At 45.2% G+C, this 21,441-nt stretch overlaps 1 protein-coding gene across 1 annotated transcript in view; it reads left to right on the forward strand.

Moving 5' to 3' along the window:
* Positions 1–21,441, forward strand: part of LOC141105653 (alpha-2-macroglobulin-like protein 1) — a 245,551-nt gene that overhangs the window by 108,614 nt on the left and 115,496 nt on the right. The window contains exon 19 of the mRNA XM_073595630.1: positions 9,349–9,574. Coding sequence (XP_073451731.1) covers positions 9,349–9,574 — 226 coding nt within the window. The remainder of the gene's footprint in view (positions 1–9,348; positions 9,575–21,441) is intronic.

Genomic DNA, 21,441 nt, shown 5'->3' on the forward strand with positions numbered 1-21,441 from the left:
TAAAAGACACGTTCATGCGGCATATAAGTTTATTGTAGACGTGGGCTGTTACTTCCAGGTATCCTCCAGCAAGATGTGCGGTGAGTCACAAGGTTCAAACATACTGACATTTCATACCTAGTGGATTAAGCAGTCATAGGGAACCCTCAGAGTCAATGTTCACCACAAAGGCTCCGTCTGATGTCCAAGATCAGGTTGAGACAGTTAAAATGTTCACATCCAATTTCGGGAATATCCTTGTTGATGTGTGAAAGTCTGTGTGCCACCTGCACATAAGTCAGATGCTGAGCACTTTCGCTTGTTTCCAAGCTTCCTCAGAGCTGGTACTACTAGGTATGAAATGTCAGTATGTTTGAACCTTGTGACTCACCGCACATCTTGCTGGAGGATACCTGGAAGTAACAGCCCACGTCTACAATAAACTTATATGCCGCATGAACGTGTCTTTTACCCACATGAGTGCGGTCATCAGCAGCCCTTGACTTTACTGAAGACGTCAGACGGTGAGCTAAAAATGTACCCTTACATATAGGAGGCACTTTATCTATGGCTATCCTCCGTCTATCTTCAATGCTATACATGTGAGGCTGCTCCTTCTCCACCATTCCTCCTCCTCCCCCCCTTGGAGTTGCAGTCGTTCACTAATCAATCAGGACGCTCTTCCCCCCTTTTCTCCTTGTCGGTTGACACACATATATGCCCAATCAGCTATTGGCTCACATCTGTATGGGACCCTTGTTTTTCACCAGCACTTGCACTTTATCCTAGAAGGACCGAATGTCTATTATTCATGAAGCCATCTCCTTGCTCTGGAATCCCATGAAAATTGTACAGACCCGGGTCTTCAGTGACATTAATTTGATGAGTGGGAGTGCATGAAATTTTGATGTATGTGTAATGTCTGTGGTGGCCACCAGCACACAATAGGACTTTCTTTGCCCTATTTTTTAAATATACATGGTTAGTGGATTATGTTTCTATTTAGTAAATTGACACAATAAAGTTTTTTCAGGTTCACAACAGTTTGTTCTTGAGCGGACCATCTTTTTTAGGAGGCCTCCTCTTGCCCCCTTTTCTTTTTTCTCATACAGTGTCATCAGGCCTGCAATCGGCTCCATATTTACGAGGCCCTCCGCCATCTTGAGGCCTGCGAGGCCTCCTGCATCCTACGCTCTTGGCTGCTGTGACCTGCGAGGTAAGCGGTTGCTCCATCCCGCCCATCCACAGCTGTACCTCCGGTACAAGAAGACAGCCGGCACACCGCTAGGGGCCAAAATCGCGGCGTTTCCCAGTATCCGTGGCCTCCCGGAGGACAGGCCGCGGCTCCCGCAAAGCCTCGGAAGCGGCGGCCATTTTGCTACAACCGGCAGCAGAATATACACTCAATCCTGGTCCCCCAGGCCAGCCTGGACATCCAACAGCCTCCGGAGCCTATCCCCTTACCACTCGCTCCACAGATCCCAGAAGAATACCAGCTCAGGCCTAGTGTACGGCGGCCATTTTACTCCACCCAGAACAGTACCAACACTGAATCCTGGCCCCCCAGACCAACCTGGACATTACTCTTCCTCCATATAGCCTCCTGAACTCATCGACCTGCTAACAGCTGCCTGTATCATTCACTGGCACTCCCCCACAGCAACCTGTAGGAAGAATATCAGCCGGTGTACAGCGGCCATCTTGGTACACCTGGTGCTCTCCTTCTGCATCCTCTACAACTGGTAAGCCACTCCTGGAGGTCAGAGGACTTTGGTCAGCTGGGCCATGACCCCCCCAGTAATGGACAGATAATTTTCTTAAAGTGGGCGTATGTGTGGCTTCTGGAAATGACAGACGAGTGAGCCCAGTGCTCCATCCCCCACCGTCTTCCCGGAACTCCCGCTGATTTGAAGCTCTGCCAACCCCCGGGAGTTACCTCCTCAAACTCCCGCAGTGAGTGTGCACCCCATGGGCAAGATTGGAGACCAAAGACAGAACTACGCCACAACACTTCAGCATCGTGCCCCCTCCACCATGGACCATTACGTACATAGGCCCTCATCCGTAACCTCGAGTAGCCAGAATGTAGCGCCGGACCCTCCAGAATGCTCTGAACCTGTGACAGGTACTCTCTTTGATACTGTTCCTACACATGTACAGGGGTCACCTCCCCCATTGACGGCTGACATACTTGATGCCAAACTACAATCGTTACTCCAGGCCAATACACATAACGTTGCCCAAGAGGTGAGTAAACTTGCCAAAGAACTAAGGGGAGAAATAGGCCAATTGGGAGAATGCACGGACACCCTAGAATCTAAATTTGAGGAGCTTGTACAGTATGTTCAAGTCCTTGAGGAGAACAATGCCACCATGAAACACTCAATCACACAGCTCCAAGCACAAAAGGAGGACCTCGAAAATAGGGAACGCAGACATAACTTGCGAATCGGAAGTATCCCTGAAGCAGTGGAAGACAGAGACCTCCGCTCCTATCGTTTAAGCTTGTTTAATGTGGTGGCCCCCAACATTCCTGACATTGACTGGTGCCTGGGCAGGGCCCACAGATCCCTTGCCTTAAACCCCCGAATGGAGCCAACCCGAGGGATGTGATTGTCAGATTTCACTACTACGACAGTAAAGAGGCACTCACTATTGCCACCCGCAACCAATCCAGGCTAGATTTTAAAGGATCTAAGATCCAGATCTTTAGTGATCTCTCGCCTATCACCCTAGCCAGGCAAAGAAATCTACGCCCGCTGACACTTCATCTTCAGAACCACAAGGTCATGTATCATTGGGGGTTCCCATTTCGCCTCTCTGCATCTCGTGAAGGCATACAGTACTCTCTACGTGACCTCCATGAAAGTGACAACTTCCTACATAACTTAGGCCTGCCGCCTCTCCCTGATGAAGATCCTGTGCCACTTCCTGCTACTCCTAAACCACCGACAGCACCAGGCCGCATCTGGACCCCGGCGTGGCAGAAGCCACCTAAATCCAACTTCACACCCCAGAGGCGCCCTTCTTCCAGATGCCCAGCCTGAAGATACATACACTTGGCTGCAGCCTTGATTACTAATTTTATATGGTTCTTTGATGTTCCTGTCTAGCCCATCTCTTCTGAGTGGGCTTGTTCACCCCCTTGCCGTGGGGTGTATTGCCTGTTGTTTTTATGACACCCTGGACCGAGAATTTGTTTGTTCCCACAGTTTTTAGTTTGTGGTCCAGCCCTTGATGCATTGGAAGGTGAAGGGGGACCGTCCCCTCCATTTTTGGCAGCCCTCATGCTCCCCTTCCAGTCCCAGGCTTAGACCTGGGTTTCCTGGAGGCGCTTGGCCTCCCAGGCTTCTTTTTGAATACAGCACAGTTTTTCTTTTTTTTCTTGTTTTTTTTCTTCGTTTTTATTTCCACTTTTCATTTTTGTTTTTGTGTTTTGTTTTCCTCAGGTCTTTTTTTCCTGACCTGCGGCTGCTACACTTTCTAGACTGGTTACTTTTCAGTTAAAATGCTACTTTTATACTAACTGTTATGTTCTCTCTTACCTATTATATGACCTTTGCACCATGGAATTTTTCATTTAATGTATGTTTAGCAGCTTATCTTATGCTTATCCACCAGGTTGAAAGGTTATGATGTTAAAGTTTTTAACTTGTAATGTGAAAGATTTAAACTCTATTCAAAATAGATGGTTGGCTTTGAAGGAGTTTAAAGCTTCGAAGGCTGATGTAATTTTGGTCCAGGAGACTCACTTCCGTCAAGGGGGATCCCTTAAATTTGCTAGTAAACACTTCCCGATATCCTTCATGGCTTCTGACTCATCTGGGAGAGCAAGTGTAGCGATTTTAATTAGACGCTCCTGCCCTTTAAGAGTTAGATCCTCTCACCTGGACCCCCAGGGCAGATTTATTATCCTGGACTGTTCGTTTCTCACTCAATCCCTCACTTTAGTTAATGTCTATGCTCCTAATTCTGGTCAGGTCCAGTTCCTCACCAACATGTTTGATACACTAGACTAATTTTCACAACCCTTTCTGGTAATAGGCAGAGATTTCAGTATGAACATGTCACCCAGTAAAGACAGGCATATATTATTCCCATCCACAACTTCATCTACATCTGACCGCCTCTCCAAATCTTTCTGCAAACTCATTAGCCAAAAATCTCCTGGACATTTGGAGGGTTAAACACCCCACGCACAGACAATACACCTTCTACTCACACCTCCACAAACTTTACTCTAGATTGGACCATTTCTTCATCTCTTCACTCCTTTTGACGTCCACAATCTCCTCTGAAATTAACCCTATAACCTGGTCAGACCACTCCGCTGTTCACCTAGATATTTCCCTTTCCTCCTCCTTTCCCAGAAATTGTCATTGGCGCCTTAATGAGATCTTCCTTCGTATCCCTGAAACTAGAGACCTTTTGTCCAGAGGCCTAGTTGAATACTTCCAGCTTAATGAGAATACGGTCTCGGGGCCCTCCGCCCTGTGGGAGGCCCATAAGGCCGTCTTCCGGGGACATTGCATTGCTATGGGCTCTTGTCTGAAAAAAGATGCAGCGTTTCAACGCTCCTCTATCCTGTCCAAACTCCGTAAAGCTGAGAGCCTTTTGCTGTCTTCCCCCACGGTGCCTGGGCGACGGGCCGTTACTTTCGTGCAAAATCAACTCAGGTCATTGGATATGAAAAAGATTGATAAATCCCTTTTGTGGTCCAAACAGAAATTCTATGAATATTCAAATAAACCCCACAGAATGCTAGTGAATAAGCTGAAACCTCGCCCCTTTCTCTCATCCCCAGATTTTCTCAGACAAACTGACGGTACTCCTACCTATTGCCCTCTCACCATGTCCAAAGTTTTTGGAGAATTTTATCACAAATTATATAACTGTTTACAAACGGACCCTAACTACAATTTTACACAGGAGAAATTTTACTCCTTCTTTAGCTCACTACATTTGCCCACACTCTCTCCTGACCACCTCTCTTCTATGAACTCTGCAATCACCCCTGAAGAATTAGCTGAAGTGGTCAAAAACCTCCCTACTCAAAAGACCCCTGGCCCGGATGGCCTGCCTTACTCATATTATAAAACCTTTTTGCCAATTTTGAGCCCACATTTACTTTCTCTTTTTACTTCCCTACTTCAAGGTACTACCCCCCACCCTCAATTCCTTCATGCATATATCTCCGTAATTCCCAAACCTTGTAAAGACCCCTCCCTCCCTGACAATTATAGGCCCATTGCTTTACTGAACTCTAATTACAAGATATTTACAAAATTTTAGCGAATCGACTCTCACAATTCATACCTAGACTCATGCATAAAGACCAAGTAGGCTTTGTAACTGCCAGACATGCCGGCGACAACACAAGATGCACCATCGACCTTATAGATTTATTGAACAGGACAAATCGTCCAGCTCTAGTATTGAGCATTGATGTGCGGAAAGCCTTAGGCTCAGTTGGCCCTTTATGTTTGCCACACTTTCCCATTATGGTTTCAGCGGCCCCTTTATGGCAGCACTGTTCTATATTCTTTACCCTCCTCCCAAGTCCAACTGTCTTCCTATTTATCCCCATCCTTTTCTCTGAGTAACGGTACCAGACAGGGATGCCCGTTATCCCCTTTACTTTTTATCCTTTGTCTCGAACCCCTAGCCACAGCCATCCGCATTCACCCTGATATTCGGGGGGTCTCCCTGCGTCATAATGAGTACAAACTATCATTGTTTGCAGACGATATTCTATTGACTCCGACCAGACCTCACACCTCTCTCCCAAGTTTACATACCTTGCTTAAAGAATTTAGTTTCCTTTCAGTGTATAAAATCAACACAAGCAAAACAGAGGCCCTACCAATACTCATCCCACCTTCAGATCTTGTCACCCTACAGCAAAACTATTCCTATCACTGGTGCTCAAACTCTCTTAAATACCTAGGGATACACCTCACCCCTTCATACTCAACACTCTATCAGGCCAACTTCCCCCCTCTCTTCTGCGACATTGACTGACTCCTGCGACAATGGGACACTTATCCCATCTCTCTCTTGGGTCGCATCAATGTCCTGAAGATGTCTGTTCTACCGAGACTCCTTTATCTATTTGAGACTTTGCCGATTCCTGTTCCTATGTCACAGCTTAAAGCCACTCAGAGATCTTTCCTTAACTTTATCTGGTACTATAAGGCCCATCGAATAGCCAGCTCGGTGGTATTGGCCTCTAGATCTAGGGGCAGATTGGGGGCCCCAGACCTTATTAAATATTTCTTTGCCTCCCACCTCAAACCGATTATCACTTGGTCTTCTCGAATGGCATCCAGCATCTGATTGGAGATTGAAATGAGTATCACTAGACCAGTGCACCCCTGCTCTATGTGAATAAATAAGTGCAGCGCTAAGGTTGCAAAAAAGCAAATTTGCATAAATTATATAAATGTGTCTTAAACATAAATATATTAAATAAACAGAGATTCATACATGGTGAAATGTGAATCAACCAAAGAGAAAGTGACATTTCTGAAAAAATACAGGTATGGTGAAAAATGTGCTAGTATGGTGACTTTACCATAAATCAGGTGAGAGATAGAAATTAGGGTGTTAATATTATTTATTTAATATTAAACGGAAACACATCAAATAAACAAGGATTAACACATAATGAATGTGAGTCCAAACTCAGAAAAAATTAGAATAATTTCTTAAAAATGTGCTAGTATAATAATGTGCTAGTATAACAACTGCACAATAAACAAAGTCCAAAAAACGAAAATGGTGATTTATAAAGTCCAAAAAAATCCAATTAGATGTGCAGTCCCGGTAAAAAGGAAACATAAGAAAAAAATGCTGGTATAATGAAAAATGTGCTAGTATGGTGACTATACCATAAATAGGTGAGAGATAGAAATTGGGGTGTTAATATTGAACAGAAACACATCAAATAAACAAGGATTAACACATAGTAAATGTGAGTTCAAACTCAGAAAAAAGAGAATAATTTCTGAAAAATGTGCTAGTATAATAATGTGCTAGTATAACTGCACAATAGACAAAGTTCAAAAAACAGAAATGGTGAATTGTAAAGTCCAAAGAAATCCAATTAGATGTGCAGTCCCGTTAGACATATGGGGGATTCCAATCACCGGTATGAACTGTGAAGGAAAAAACAGAAGTACCACCACCATAAACAGGGGGAGGCTTACCAGATCTTATTGACTGGGCGGGGCTTACATCACCCAAGTCTGCAGAGCTTATTAGGTTGAACACATCTGTTGGAAACAACTGGTCCTAGAACTGTATCAATCAATCGACCTTGGACTGTCACTGAATAGTGACTTGAAGGCTCCAATCATCGTGAGGAGGGTGGAAGGTAAATGCCAGGAAGATGAAAAGATGGGCTAACATAGCGTGATACTGTATAAAAAAGGCAATTTATTAAAAATAGAATAAAACACTCACATTTTGAAGAGTAGAAAAAAGCATGTATGTAACAAAGAGCGATGCAAACAGGAGGTCCATCCGACGCGTTTCGACTCCACGGTCATCATCTGGGGTGCTGCTCTATGATTTGGACAAACTTAGAAACCTCTATGACTCAACTCCAAAGCCTTTGCTTGCACCCAATGTTATTCACTCTTTCCATATGGAAGAAGTGCTCATGTAAATTCTCCCTCTCTTCTACATGTCCGCCCCTATTAAATGTATTATTCAACCCCTATGTCCCGGATAGCCTTTCTTATACTCAAATGCTCCCATGGACACAAGCAAGAATTTTCCAGCTCAGAAATCTTGTGCACCCGCTCACCCACACACTTTTACCTTTTAATGAACTACAGCATAAATATCAGATTCCTAAGCATTTATTTTACTCTTATCTCCAATTCCAACATTATTTTTCCTCTAAATACGCTACTTTGACCTTAGATAAACCTACCTCATTTGAACTATTATGTTCTCAAGGCCCATACCAAGCCCATCTTATTTCAGATATCTATAGATACCATCATGAAATTTCTTCACTCACCGACACATTTCACTCCTACATACAGAAATGGTCCCAGATTATTAAGCGACCTATCCAACTCCCTCAGTGGCAGAAGATTTGGGAGGCCACTTCCAAGTCTTCAAGGTGTGTGGAGCATAGGGAGATGACCTATAAGATACTACTTTTTTTGTATAGGACCCCAGAGATCATAGATATATACGATCCCAAAGCTTCCCAGGTGTTCTGGAGATGCCAGGGTGACATTGGCTCCCATTTCCACATTTTCTGGGAATGTCCCATGATTCAGCCTTTTTTGTCCTCCATCCAAACCCATCTACAAGAGCTCTTTGAAACTACTCTCCCTCTGGACCCGATCCAATATCTTTTGGGCTTGCCGTACCCTGGTATCTCCAGACATGCCCAAAAGTTAGCTGCCTTTTTTCTCCTGGCAGCAAAAAGGGCGATACCTCTGAGATGGTTGTCCCCCTCCCCAACCACCCTTACACAGCTTCTGCAAATATTGAAACAAATTTGCAGGATGGAACACAAAGCTGCGACAGTCCATGATACACTTCCTCAATTTTCCAGGACTTGGGACATGTGGGATCAGTCGAAGCTTAACCCAGGTGCTGTTTCACTATCCCTCCAGTAGTGCAGCAAACTTTTAAGCATAGGTGCTAAATTTTATGTTTCTTTAGTCTTGTCAGCTTGTTCTTTTTGTGATTCCATGGTGCTCCCTCCCTTTCTTCCCACTCTCCCCCCTCCTAGGTGGGTTCTCCCTGGGTCGTCCTGGTTCCTCAGTTTGGGCACTCTGGGGACCCCACTGACACTGAATCCAGAGGACAACAATTCCTTTTATGTGAAATATTGTTTTTATTTGTGCCGCATGCTCCCTGGGTCACCCCCCCCCTTTCCACCCTCCCTGGTTTATACCAATTATTGAATTATTTTGCTCTTGTGTATTTTGTAGCATTGTAGCGATATCTATGGTTTTAACATCTGTTATATGCCTTTTTAATCAACATTCTTATAAGCTGTACTACATGTTTGGCATTTATTCTCTAATTTCTGTTTGTATCCTTTTTCTTGAAAAAATTTAATAAAAAATACAATTTAAAAAAAAAAAAGTCCCAAAACCCCTTTGCTTTCTAAAACCTGGAAGCCGATTGGTTTCTATGCAGAGCTGCAGCAGATTTAGCACCGTTCAGTTTTAGTAAATAACCCCCAATGTTTGGTAGAATAGGAAGGAAAATTACCACTGATGTCTGCAATAATGTAAGACACAGAAACATGCCCACCAGTATTTAAAAATAGGCTTTCGCGCTGACTCTTCGATTTAAACATCATCATTTCATTTTTTTAATTAATTTTCTATTCAGGGATTCTGGCAGAGCTGAATTCCAGCACAAGGCTCCAGACACCATCACAGACTGGAATGCCGGGGCCGTATGTTTGGGTCAGAGTGGATTTGGCCTGTCTCCTCCTGTCTCTCTTCGGGTCTTCCAGCCATTCTTTGTGGATCTCACCCTTCCATACTCTGTAGTGAGAGGAGAAAGTTTCACTCTCAAAGCCACTGTGTTTAACTACCTGAAGCAAAGTATAAAGGTAAGAACATTTATAACATTTTCTTCTGGACACATTGATGGTCAGTAATGGTGTTTGGTCAGAGGATGTAAAAACACATGTGATTAGGGATGAGCCAAACACCCACCCCCCCCGGTTCGGTTTGCTGCGGAACATGCGAACAGACCAAAAATTTGTGCGAACACGCGAACCCTGTTAAAGTCTATGGCACTCGAACGTGAAAAATCAAAAGTGCTAATTTTAAAGGTTAATATGCAAGTTATTGTCATAAAAAGTGTTTGGGGACCCGGGTCCTGCCCCAGGGGACATGTATCAATGCAAAAAAAACTTTTAAAAACGGCAGTTTTTTCGAGAGCAGTGATTTTAATGACGCTTAAAGTGAAAAAATAAAAGTAAAATATTCCTTTAAATATTACTGCTGATTGAACTTTATCATGCTACCGTGACTTGCATGATTTTGCATTCCAATTTAAGATAGAGAGACATATTCCCTTCTCTGTCTCATCTGAGAACCTTGGCCGTGTCCTGAGGAAGCCTAACGGTGAAACGCGTAGACGTACAAGGGCTCACTGCACAATAATCATAGATGCTATATGTTACAATTGTCATTGTTTTTTAGATATTGTATTTTTCAATAAATTTATATTTTTTTACTGCTATATCTTCTCCACTGTTCCTTAGCCTAAAAGTCCTCCTCCCTGGTAATACTCAGTACTACCTTATTTTGTATCCTCAATGATTTATGGACGTGGCTTATTTTTGGTGCACTTTCCTCTTTTTTTGTGTCCTTTAAATATTGTTTCTGGGGGTGTCTATAGTATGTCTGTAAAGTGGCGCGTGTTTCCTGTGTTTAGAACAGTCTCTGCACAGTCTCTGTTGTGCATACACACGGTCGCACAAAGTTGTCAGAAGATCCGATTGTTCTGAACGCAGTGATGTAAAATACGTACGTTGGGACTATAAACGGGGCAGTAGCCAATAGCTTTCATCTCTTAATTTATTCTGAGCATGCGTGGCACTTTGTGCGTCGGAATTGTCCACACACGGTCGGAATTTACACGAACGGATTTTGTTGTTAGAAAATTTTATAGCCTGCTCTCAAACTTTGTATGTCGGAAATTTCCGATGAAAAAAGTCCGATGGAGCCCACACACGGTCGGAATTTCCGACAACAAGCTCCGATCGCACATATTCCGTCGGAAAGTCCGACCATGTGTGCAGGGCATTATAGGAGAGAATTTCCCTTCCTAGGGGTAGATTTCCTCTCACTTCCTCTTGTCTCCCTCCATTTGTAAGTCGGATGTTTGAAAATAGGCGACAGCCTGTATATACTATATGGCCTGCCCTATACACTCTGCAAAAAATTGGGCCTTAGGTGTTGGTGGTACCAGAACACTGTAAGTCTTCACAGTTACTCTTGGTGGTCGCTGGAACGGCCCTGCTGTGAAATGTTATATCAAGAATTGTAATGACATGCCCCTGTTAAACAGGGGCAGAAAAATTGGGCCTTAGGCGGTGGTGCTAGTGGTGGCACAACACTGTAAAGCCTCACAGATACTTTTGTTGAGCGCAGAAACAGGCCCTGCTGTGAAATATTAGATCAAAAATTGTAACTACACGCCCCTGTTAAACAGGGGCAGAAAAATTGGGCCTTAGGCGGTGGTGGTGGTGGCACAATATTGTAAATCCTCACAGATACTTTTGTTGAGCGCAGGAACAGGCCCTGCTGTGAAATATTGGATCAAAAATTGTAATTACGCGCCCCAGTTAAACAGGGGCAGAAAAATTGAGCCTTAGGCGGTGGTGGTGGTGCAACAACACTGCAACCCCTCACAGATACTCGTGTTGAGCGCAGGAACGAGCCCCTGTTAAACAGGGGCAGAAAAATTGGGCCTTAGGCGGTGGTGGTGGCACAACACTGTAAAATCTCACAGATACTTTTATTGAGCACAGGAACAGGCCCTGCTGTGAAATATTTAATCAAAAATTGTAATTACACGTCCCTGTTAAACAGGGGCAGAAAAATTGGGCCTTAGGTAGTGGTGGTGCCCTGAACCGAAAATATTCTTAGAAGCTATCTTAATGAAAATTGAGGAATAGGATAGTCACTCAGCATAATAGGATAGTCACTCAGCATATGCAGTCTTCAAGGGATCCCACATCCATAGAAAAATCATTTGGTTACATCAGCATCATGTGCTTGGTAGCTGGTGATCCAAGACTGATTCATTTTTATGAATGTGAGCAGATCAACAGAGTCTGTAGACTCTGTGATCGGTTACAAAGCCTCCAGCAGCACTGAATGTGCGTTCAGAAAGAACGCTGGATGCAGGACAGGCCAGTAGCTCAATTGCATATTGAGCAACCTCTGGCCAGTGGTCCATTCTCAAGACTCAGTAACCCAGTGGATGTTCTGGTGGAAAGGTCTCCAAGTCTGATCTTGCCCCATGTAATTCAGACGCTGGCGATGGTTGCTGGAACCAATCAGACCGGGGTGCTGAGGACTGAAGAATTACCTGAAGGCATCGGTCGGCCGGTCACCTTCTCCATCGCTCTTTCTGTGACTGATGAAGCCTCAGCAACACGTTGTCCAGCACCAGGAAATTGTAACCTCCCAGGGTCTGGAAACGCATTGCACAAACCTTTCTGCAAGGCCTCCCAAAGATGTTTCATCCTCTGCTCCCTCTGCGAAGGCTGGATAAGTTCTGCAACCTTACCCTTGTAATGTGGATCAAGAAGGGTTGACAGCCAGCAATGATCCCTCTCCTTGATACCACGAATCCTAGGATCCTTTTGCAGGCTTTGCAGGATCAGGGAGGCCATGCAGTGTAGGTTTGCACAGGCATTCAATCCTGAGTCCTCTGGGTCACTAAGAATCACATGATCCTCAACCACTTCTTCCCAGCCACGTACAACTCCATGGGTTTGTGGGGACTGCAAACGATCCCTTGAAGACTGCTGCTGATGCTGAGTGTTATCCTCCACCTTCATGCTGACACAATCCTCCTCCTCCTCCTCCTCCTCTTCTTCTTCCTGTGTGATCGGCGGGCCTGCAGGAATACTAGTATCTGGATAAAGGGGGCCTTGAGAGGTAAGGAAGTCCTCCTCTTCCTCCCGCTGTTCTGCCTCAAGTGCCCTCTCCATTATTCCTCGAAGCGTGTGCTCCAAGGAAGACAAGAGGGACAGTATCAATGATGCATACACTGTCGCTGCTCACCATCCTCGTGGCCTCCTCAAATGGTGACAGGACAGGTCAGTAGCCACTGGCGTGGCGAAAAAAATCCAGGCTCCCCTGACCCTGTCCTGGTACCATACTCACACAGGTACTCATTGATGGCCCTCTGCTGCACGTGCAGCCGCTGCAGCATTGCCAACGTTGAGTTCCACCTGGTGGGCATGTCACAAATAAGGCGGTTCTTGGGTAGGTTGCGTTCTCTTTGAATGTCAGCCAGCCGAGCACTGGGATTATATGACTGGCAGAAATGACCACAGACTTAACTGGCCTGCCTCAATAGATCTTGTAAGCCTGGGTACCTGCTCAAGAACCGCTGCACCACCAAATTCAGGATGTGAGCCAAACAGGGAACATGGGTCAAGGGTCCCTGTTGGAGGACGGAGAGGAGGTTGGTGCCATTGTCGCATACAACCATTCCTGGCTGAAGCTGGCATGATGTCAACCACCTCTGAGCCTGCCCCTGCAGAGCTGACAGAATCTCTACCCCAGTGTGGCTCCTGTCCCTTAAGCAGACCAACTCAAGCACCGCATGGCATCTTTTTGCCTGAGTGCTTGCGTAGCCACTTGAATGCCTACGGAGCACCGCTGGTTCAGAGGAGAAATCTGCAGAGGAAGAGGCCATAGAGGAAGAAGAAGAGGAGGGGGTGGAGGAGAGAGCTGTGGCAGAATCATTACTAGCGTTTTGGAGGCGTGGTGGTGGAACAAGCTCCAATAATACTGAACCCTGTCCTGCATCCTTCCCAGCTGCCAGCAGAGTTACCCAGTGCGCTGTGAAAGAAAGATAGCATCCCTGTCCATGCCTGCTGGACCATGAGTCAGCGGTAATATGCACCTTACTGCTGACCGCCCTGTCCAACGAGGCCAAGACATTGCCTTCCACATGCTGGTAGAGAGCCGGAATGGCCTTATGTGAAAAGAAATGGCGTTTGGGAACCTGCCACTGAGGTACCGCACATTCCACAAATTCACAAAAGGGAGCAGAGTCTACCAGCTGAAAAGGCAGCAGTTGCAGTGCTAGCAAATTGGCCAAGCTAGCATTCAGACGCTGAGCATGTGGATGGCTGGTGACCGAATTTCTTTCCACGGTTTAGCAACTGGGATAGGGAAATTTCCCTGCTAAAATCTGATGTTGGTGTACCGCTAGCAGATTGGCCACAAGTATTTGGGACACCTATTTCTATACCTTCATTCCTCTCAGTGCAGGTTTCTGAAAGGACCGGAGGTATAGTGGGGTTGGAGACCCCAGCTGATGAGGAGCAACGAGAGGTCCACCTTGTTCTTTGATGTGGGTCTTTTAAGTGCTGCTGCCAATGGACTGCATGAGAGGTCGTCATATGTCTGGTCAAGCATGTGGTGCCCAAGTGGCTGCTGTTTTGGCCATGCTTGATATGCTTCAGACATATGTTGTAAACAGCAACGGTACGATCTGCTGCACACGTGTCAAAAAACCTACACCAAAGAACTTTTGAAAATATGCAGGGAGTCAGCAGCGCCTTGCACCTGCTTAGCTCTGCGGTGTGATGCAATAGGGTGGCTGCCCTTAAACTGCCCCCTGGAGAGCATCCTACCTCGTTGGAGATGTGCCTCCTCCTCCTCTCTTCTATCAGGCACCCAAGTTGAGTGAGTAACCTCATCATCCCCTCCCTCCTTGTCACTGGAGCAAACTTGGCAGTATGCTGCAGCTGCGGGAACATGACTGCCAGTTTCTTGACCTTCTTGGGAACCCCCTCTCTCTAGGCTGACGTTACTCCCTTCCTCAACCTGGGTACCTTCATCGGAGCCTTCAAACCGCTGCACATCCTCCTGCAGCATGTACCGAACACTGTGGTCGAATACTTCAGGGAACTCCTCCATGCATGATGGTGGGGCTAAGGAAGGAGTGACTATTGACATGGAGCCAATGGAATAGGCCGCTTTGACAGCTACATTGGCAGGCAAACTACTCTGAGCCTGGGTGACAGAGGATGAGGAGGGCTTTGTTATCCATTCCACCAACTCTTCTGCATGCTGTGGCTCAATAACACGGCAAGCTGCAGGAAAAAAGGACAAGCGTGCCCCACAGCCACGTGCTGAGGATGCACCGTGTCCACAACCAGCACTGTCGACTGTAGACACAAAGCCTGCTTGCCCTCTTTTAGTGGCCTGTGAGCATCTGCCTCTCCTTGGTGGCCTTCCAGACATGCTGTAAATTTTGTTTGTAACAAGTTATTGGCGCAAAATAGTGACAGCTATATCCATATCAACAGTTATGTACAGAAATTAATTTTGGGAAATTATCATTAATATTAAAAAAAAAAAAAAATATGAGTCCGTGTTGTGACGCTACAAGTGGAGGGGGCAAAAATACTGTGTGAAGTCCACATTCAGGGCAGCCTTCCGGTAGGGGTGAAAGCCTTTATCCCAAGAGTACTGCAAAAACAAGAAAGAGGAGGCGCCTCTGAGTGCAGACGTTTAAAACAATTTATTAAAAAGCAACAACAGCTGGTAATACACTCACATTTGTGTGGTGGATATCAAACATAGCAATGTCCCAGGTCAATCCAGGGGGTCCTTGGAGTCATCTCTCTCGGCTGGTAGATGTAGGGGGTCTGGGCAGTCTCAAAGCACTGGATGTCCTCGGCCGAACAGCGGAGACAGGCACCAGAATGAGGCTTGGGTTACAGCCGATCCTGTCGAGGGATGATGACGTCACATGATGTGCGACGCGTTTCCTAAGCTGGCACGCCGTGAGTGGTATGACGGCGGCGCTCCTTTGTCAAGCTGATTGGCTGGGAGCTAAACAGGATGTTTATATGTGAGACAATGATGTGGAGGAAAGCAGAATGGGGGATGATGGGAGGGGGAAGGAAGGGGAGGGAGAGGGGGGGTGGCCAGAGGTCCTGTGTATAGAAGTGTCAGCAGTGGAGGAGTTAGACAGAAGATGATGCAGGATGGGGAAAAGAAGGAACGAAGGGGAAAGAATGAACAAATGATAAATGGAGAGGAGGCAGAAAAAATATAATGGATTAAAAGAGTAAAAACATGAAAATGTAAAAAAATGTATAAAAATAAAGATAAAAATAAATATAAAGGAAGGCTGCAAAGTGGAAAAAGGAAAAAAAGACATGTGCATAAGAAATTTAGTATAGAGAATTATATATGGGGAGGATGACCATGACTGTATGTGTCTTAAAATAGACACAGAGAGAGTGTATATGCAGACATATGTATATGGAATATGGAAGCGATTAGAAATATGCTGCATATCCTAATGGTATATGTTAGCCCATTAATGAGTGGATCAAAATCGATGTATGGCTTACAAATTAATATTAAAGGGGAAATGATAACCATATAAACTAGAGGGCATGTGTAATTATGAGTGCATGGTATATAGCTTGGGTGGGTAATATATGCATATACTGATGCACATCCCCACAAATAGTACGAAAAAATACAGAGGTGGGGAAAAAAGGGGGGGGGGGGGGAGAAAAAGGAAGACGGTATATATGCATACACATAAATACACCTATGTATATACATATGTATGCGCATACACATGCATGGAGGGGGGAAAAAGAGAATACACACACATGTGTGTACACATCTGCATGGAAGAGGGGGAATAAAGGAAAAGGGAACCGGGGGGGGGAAGGGGGATGAGAAGGAGGGGGGGAGGGGAAAGATTAAAGGGGGGGGGGAGGAAAAATTCAATAATGATGAATAAAGAGGGTAATGGTAGTGGGAAGGAAGGGAGGGGGAAAATAGGAGGCACCTGTATATACCTGCATACAGGGTCCAGATCAGAATACAATAGGGGTAGCATGTCTACACATTATCAACATCTATGTCACAAGATAAATTAAAACATTTACTCGAACTAGATAAAAATCCTCGTTACAGACTAAGACGCTAGATAAAAATCTCATGATGACAATTATCATGAGAACTAATATAAAATCATAATTTAAAATAGGTAAATGTGAATGTGTTGAAGGATGAGGGGGTAGGTACCATGTAATATGAATCTCACAAAATGGTGGAAGTTTCAATACACTCGTTTATTCCTCCAGGCGAGAGAACATCTAGACGGTAGATCCAATAGGTCTCCCTCGCACATAATTTTTTGAACCTTTCGGCAGGCGAGAAAGACCTAGGGATCTGTTCTATGACCCAAACTGACAGTCCAAGGGTGGAGCCCTTATGGGCTGCAGCGAAATGTTTCGATACACTGTGGGGGTCAGTGCCCCCCTCAATATATCTCCTATGTTCCCCGAACCTTTGTCTCAAAGGCCGAATGGTGCGGCCAACATATATGAGACCACATGGGCAGATCAAGCCATACACCACATAGTCGGGTGAACAATTGTAGAAGTCTTTGAGGATGTATGTCTGGCCTTTGGTAGAAAAGGATTTTTGGCCATGGTGGACAAAGTGACAGATCTTACACAATTTTTTCCGACATTGAAACATCCCTACAAGGGGGATGAGTGGGGTAATGGACGGGAAAGCCGGAGTAGTCTTAAGTTTACTGGGGGCGATTATGTTTTTAAGATTAGGAGCCCTTCGATAGGTGACCTGTGGGTGTGTAGGGAGAGTGGGTCTAAGATGGGGGTCTTGTTGGAGGATATCCCAATGTTTCCGGAGAATCTTCTCCATTTTATTGTGTTGAGAATGAAAGGTAGTGATAAATCTGATGGGGCAATTCGTGGGGGGTGTGTTACTGCGTGGGGGTTTCCCGTGAAGATATAGGTTGTAAGCAGTCTCCACTAAATCTTCCGGATATCCTTTCTCAAGGAACTTCTTTTTAAGGTGAGTACTGGCATCTATATAATCAACTTGTCTGGTACAGTTTGTTCTCAACCTACAAAATTGACCTTTTGGGATATTTTTAATCCATGGCGGATAGTGGCAACTCTTAAAATGAAGGTACAAGTTGCCACTAGTAGGCTTGGTGTAGTTCTTGACATAAATCTCCTGGTTGTCATGTCGTAATTCTAGATCTAGAAAAGCAAGAGAAGTCTGATTGCTGTCATATGTAAAAGATAATCCGTACTTGTTATTGTTACAATGTGTGGTGAATGATGGAATAAGGTCTAGGGGTCCATCCCAGATAATTATGATATCGTCAATATATCTGCCGAAAAAGACGATATTAGCCGAATAGGGGTTATTGTGGTAGATGTGGTGTTGTTCCCAAAACCCCATGGCCAGGTTTGCGTATGAGGGGGCAAAATTTGCCCCCATCGCAGTCCCTTGTAGCTGTAGGTAGAAGTTACCGTTAAATGTGAAGTAGTTGTGTGTTAGACAAAACCTGGTGGCTTCTATGATGAAGGTAGCCTGGCGGGGATTGATAAGTGGATCCTTCGAGAGGAAGTACTCGAGGGCCATAATGCCAAAATCGTGGGGAATTGAAGTGTACAGGGAGCTTACGTCTAAAGATAGCCAAGAGTAAGTGGGTTCCCAACTGTATGGTAAAAGTTGTTCCATGAGATGTGTCCCATCTCGTATGTAGTTGGTGTACTAGAGGTTGTAAGTATCTGTCAACATATAGGCTGAAACCTGAAGTGAAGCTGTCCATTGAGGCCACGATTGGCCTACCTGGGGGATTATGCTGGTTTTTGTGGATTTTAGGTAGATGGTAAAAGTATGGAATAGAATGATTTGCGGAAGAAGAGGCTCTCCACCTTCTGAAGTGAAATCATTGGTGGGATCTTTGGAGAGTTTTGTGTAAGTGGTGTGGTCTGACAGGAGCCTTTCAGCCTCTGCAATGTAGTCAGTCTTATTTTGGAGTATGATACCGCCTCCTGTATCAGCAGGCTTGATGATAAGGTCTTCTGCTGAGATGAATTGTTGTAGGGACCTAGTTTCTAATGATGAAAGGTTATGTGATATGGAGGTGGATGTGGTGTTACAAAGTCATGTCGGAGAATACTACTCTGTAGAAGCTTTCTATATAAGGTCCTTTTGAGTGTGTTGGGAAGAAGATGGATTTGGGCTTCAAATCAGAATGTATAATAGGTGGTGATGTGGCAAGGTGTTGTGTGAGTAACCTGGACAGGTCATCTTCTGTACATGGGTAATCGTCTGTGGTGTGTGTGATCTCTGAACAGTCATAGTCGTAGATGTCAGAAGTGTTATTGACATCTTCAGGTGAAGGGTGGAACGAGGTAATATTAAATTATTTTAATAAATTGTAAATTTTGTTTAGCAAAAAAACACTACACTGTATTGTGTTCTGTGTACAAAACCAGTAAAGGAGTAGCAATTGCACTAGGGGTGCACGGTACTGTGTACACCAACAGAAGTGTAATAACAACTATGGGTGCACAGTATGTATTGTGTACACCACCAGGAAAGTAGTAGCAACTGCACTAGGGGTGCACGGTACTGTGTACACCAACAGAAGTGTAATAACAACTGTGGGTGCACTTTATGTATTGTGTACACCACCAGGAAAGTAGTAGCAACTGCACTAGGGGTGCACGGTACTGTGTACACCAACAGAAGTGTAATAACAACTATGGGTGCACTGTATGTATTGTGTACACCACCAGGAAAGTAGTAGCAATTGCACTAGGGGTGCACGGTACTGTGTACACCAACAGAAGTTTAATAACAACTATGGGTGCACTGTATGTATTGTGTACACCACCAGGAGAGTAATAGCAACTGCATTAGGGGTGCACGGTACTGTGTACATCAACAGAAGTTTAATGACAACTATGGGTGCACTGTATGTATTGTGTACACTAGGGATGAGCTTCGTGTTCAAACATCGTGTGTTCGGTCGTTCGCAGAATTACGAACGATATGGGCCATTCGCGCCAAATTCGAGTGGCACGTCACGGCCCATAATTCAGTGCGGTATCGCAGTGCAGTGCTGGCTGATGATTTGCTAAGCATGCACTATGACCCGCATGCTTGGCCAATCACAGCGTTGTGTGTACAGAGAGCCGTAATTGGCCAAAGCCAAGGAGGCTTTGGCCAATTATGGCTCAGGGGGTTTAGTACACACCCCACACTATATAAGGCCGCCTCCATGTTGGCCTTGTGTAGTGTGTTGCGGTGGAGACTGGAGAGAGATAGATGGACAGAGAGGCAGTGTCATTTGATTTAAGTTAGAGTAGGCAGGTCGAGTCAGTTAGCTGCACTTACAGTGTATTGTGTATATATATGCATCTCAGGTGATTTGTGTATATATATCTTCCTAATATACTGACAGGCAGGCAGGTGTTTTTACAGTATTTCCAGTTAGTGTACTGTGTACCCTGCACAGTTGCACCTACAGTATAACTACCTGAAGCCAGGTGCTTGTGTGGGCTCTTGATGTATTTCAAGTTACTGTACTGTGTACCCTGCACAGTTGCACCTACAGTACAGCTACCTGAAGCCAGGTGCGTGTGTAGGCTCTTGACGTATTTCCAGTTACTGTACTGCGTACCCTGCACAGTTTGAACTACAGTATAGCTACCTGAAGCTAGGTGCTTGTGTGGGATCTTGACATATTTCCAGTTGCTGTACTGTATACCCTGCACAGTTGCACCTACAGTATAGCTACCTGAAGCCAGGTGCTTGTGTGGGCTCTTGACGTATTTCCAGTTACTGTACTGTGTACCCTGCACAGTTGCACCTACAGTATAACTACCTGAAGCCCGGTGCTTGTGTAGGCTCTTGACGTATTTCCAGTTACTGTACTTTGTACCCTGCACAGTTGCACCTACAGTATAGCTACCTGAAGCCAGGTGCTTGTGCGGGCTTTTGACGTATTTCCAGTTACTGTACTGTGTACCTTGCACAGTTGCACCTACAGTATAACTACCTGAAGCCAGGTGCTTGTGTGGGCTCTTGACGTATTTCCAGTTACTGTACTGTGTACCCTGCACAGTTGCACCTACAATATAGCTACCTGAAGCCAGGTGCTTGTGTGGGCACTTGACGTATTTCCAGTTACTGTACTGTGTGCCCTGCACAGTTGCACCTACAGTATAGCTATCTGAAGCCAGGTGCTTGTGTGGGCTCTTGATGTATTTCCAGTTACTGTACTGTGTACCCTGCACAGTTGCACCTACAGTATAGCTACCTGAAGCCAGGTGCTTGTGTGGGCTCTTGACATATTTCCAGTTACTGTACTGTGTACCCTGCACAGTTGTACCTACAGTATAGTTAGCTGAAGCCAGGTGCTTGTGTAGGCTCTTGACGTATTTCTAATTACTGTACTGTGTACCCTGCACAGTTGCACCTACAGTATAGCTACCTGAAGCCAGGTGCTTGTGTAGGCTCTTGACATATTTCCAGTTACTGTACTGTGTACCCTGCACAGTTGCACCTACAGTATAGCTACCTGAAGCCAGGTGCTTGTGTAGGCTCTTGACATATTTCCAGTTACTGTACTGTGTACCCTGCACAGTTGCACCTACAGTATAGCTACCTGAAGCCGGGTGCTTGTGATGGCTCTTGACATATTTCCAGTTACTGTACTGTGTACCCTGCACAGTTGCACCTACAGTATAGCTACCTGAAGCCAGGTGCTTGTGTGGGCTTTTGACGTATTTCCAGTTACTGTACTGTGTACATTGCACAGTTGCACCTACAGTATACCTACCTGAAGCCGGGTGCTTGTGTGGGCTCTTGACATATTTCCAGTTACTGTACTGTGTACCCTGCACAGTTG

Source organism: Aquarana catesbeiana, linkage group LG08 (genome assembly GCF_042186555.1).
Source record: "Aquarana catesbeiana isolate 2022-GZ linkage group LG08, ASM4218655v1, whole genome shotgun sequence".
NCBI classification, from domain to species: Eukaryota; Metazoa; Chordata; class Amphibia; order Anura; family Ranidae; genus Aquarana; species Aquarana catesbeiana.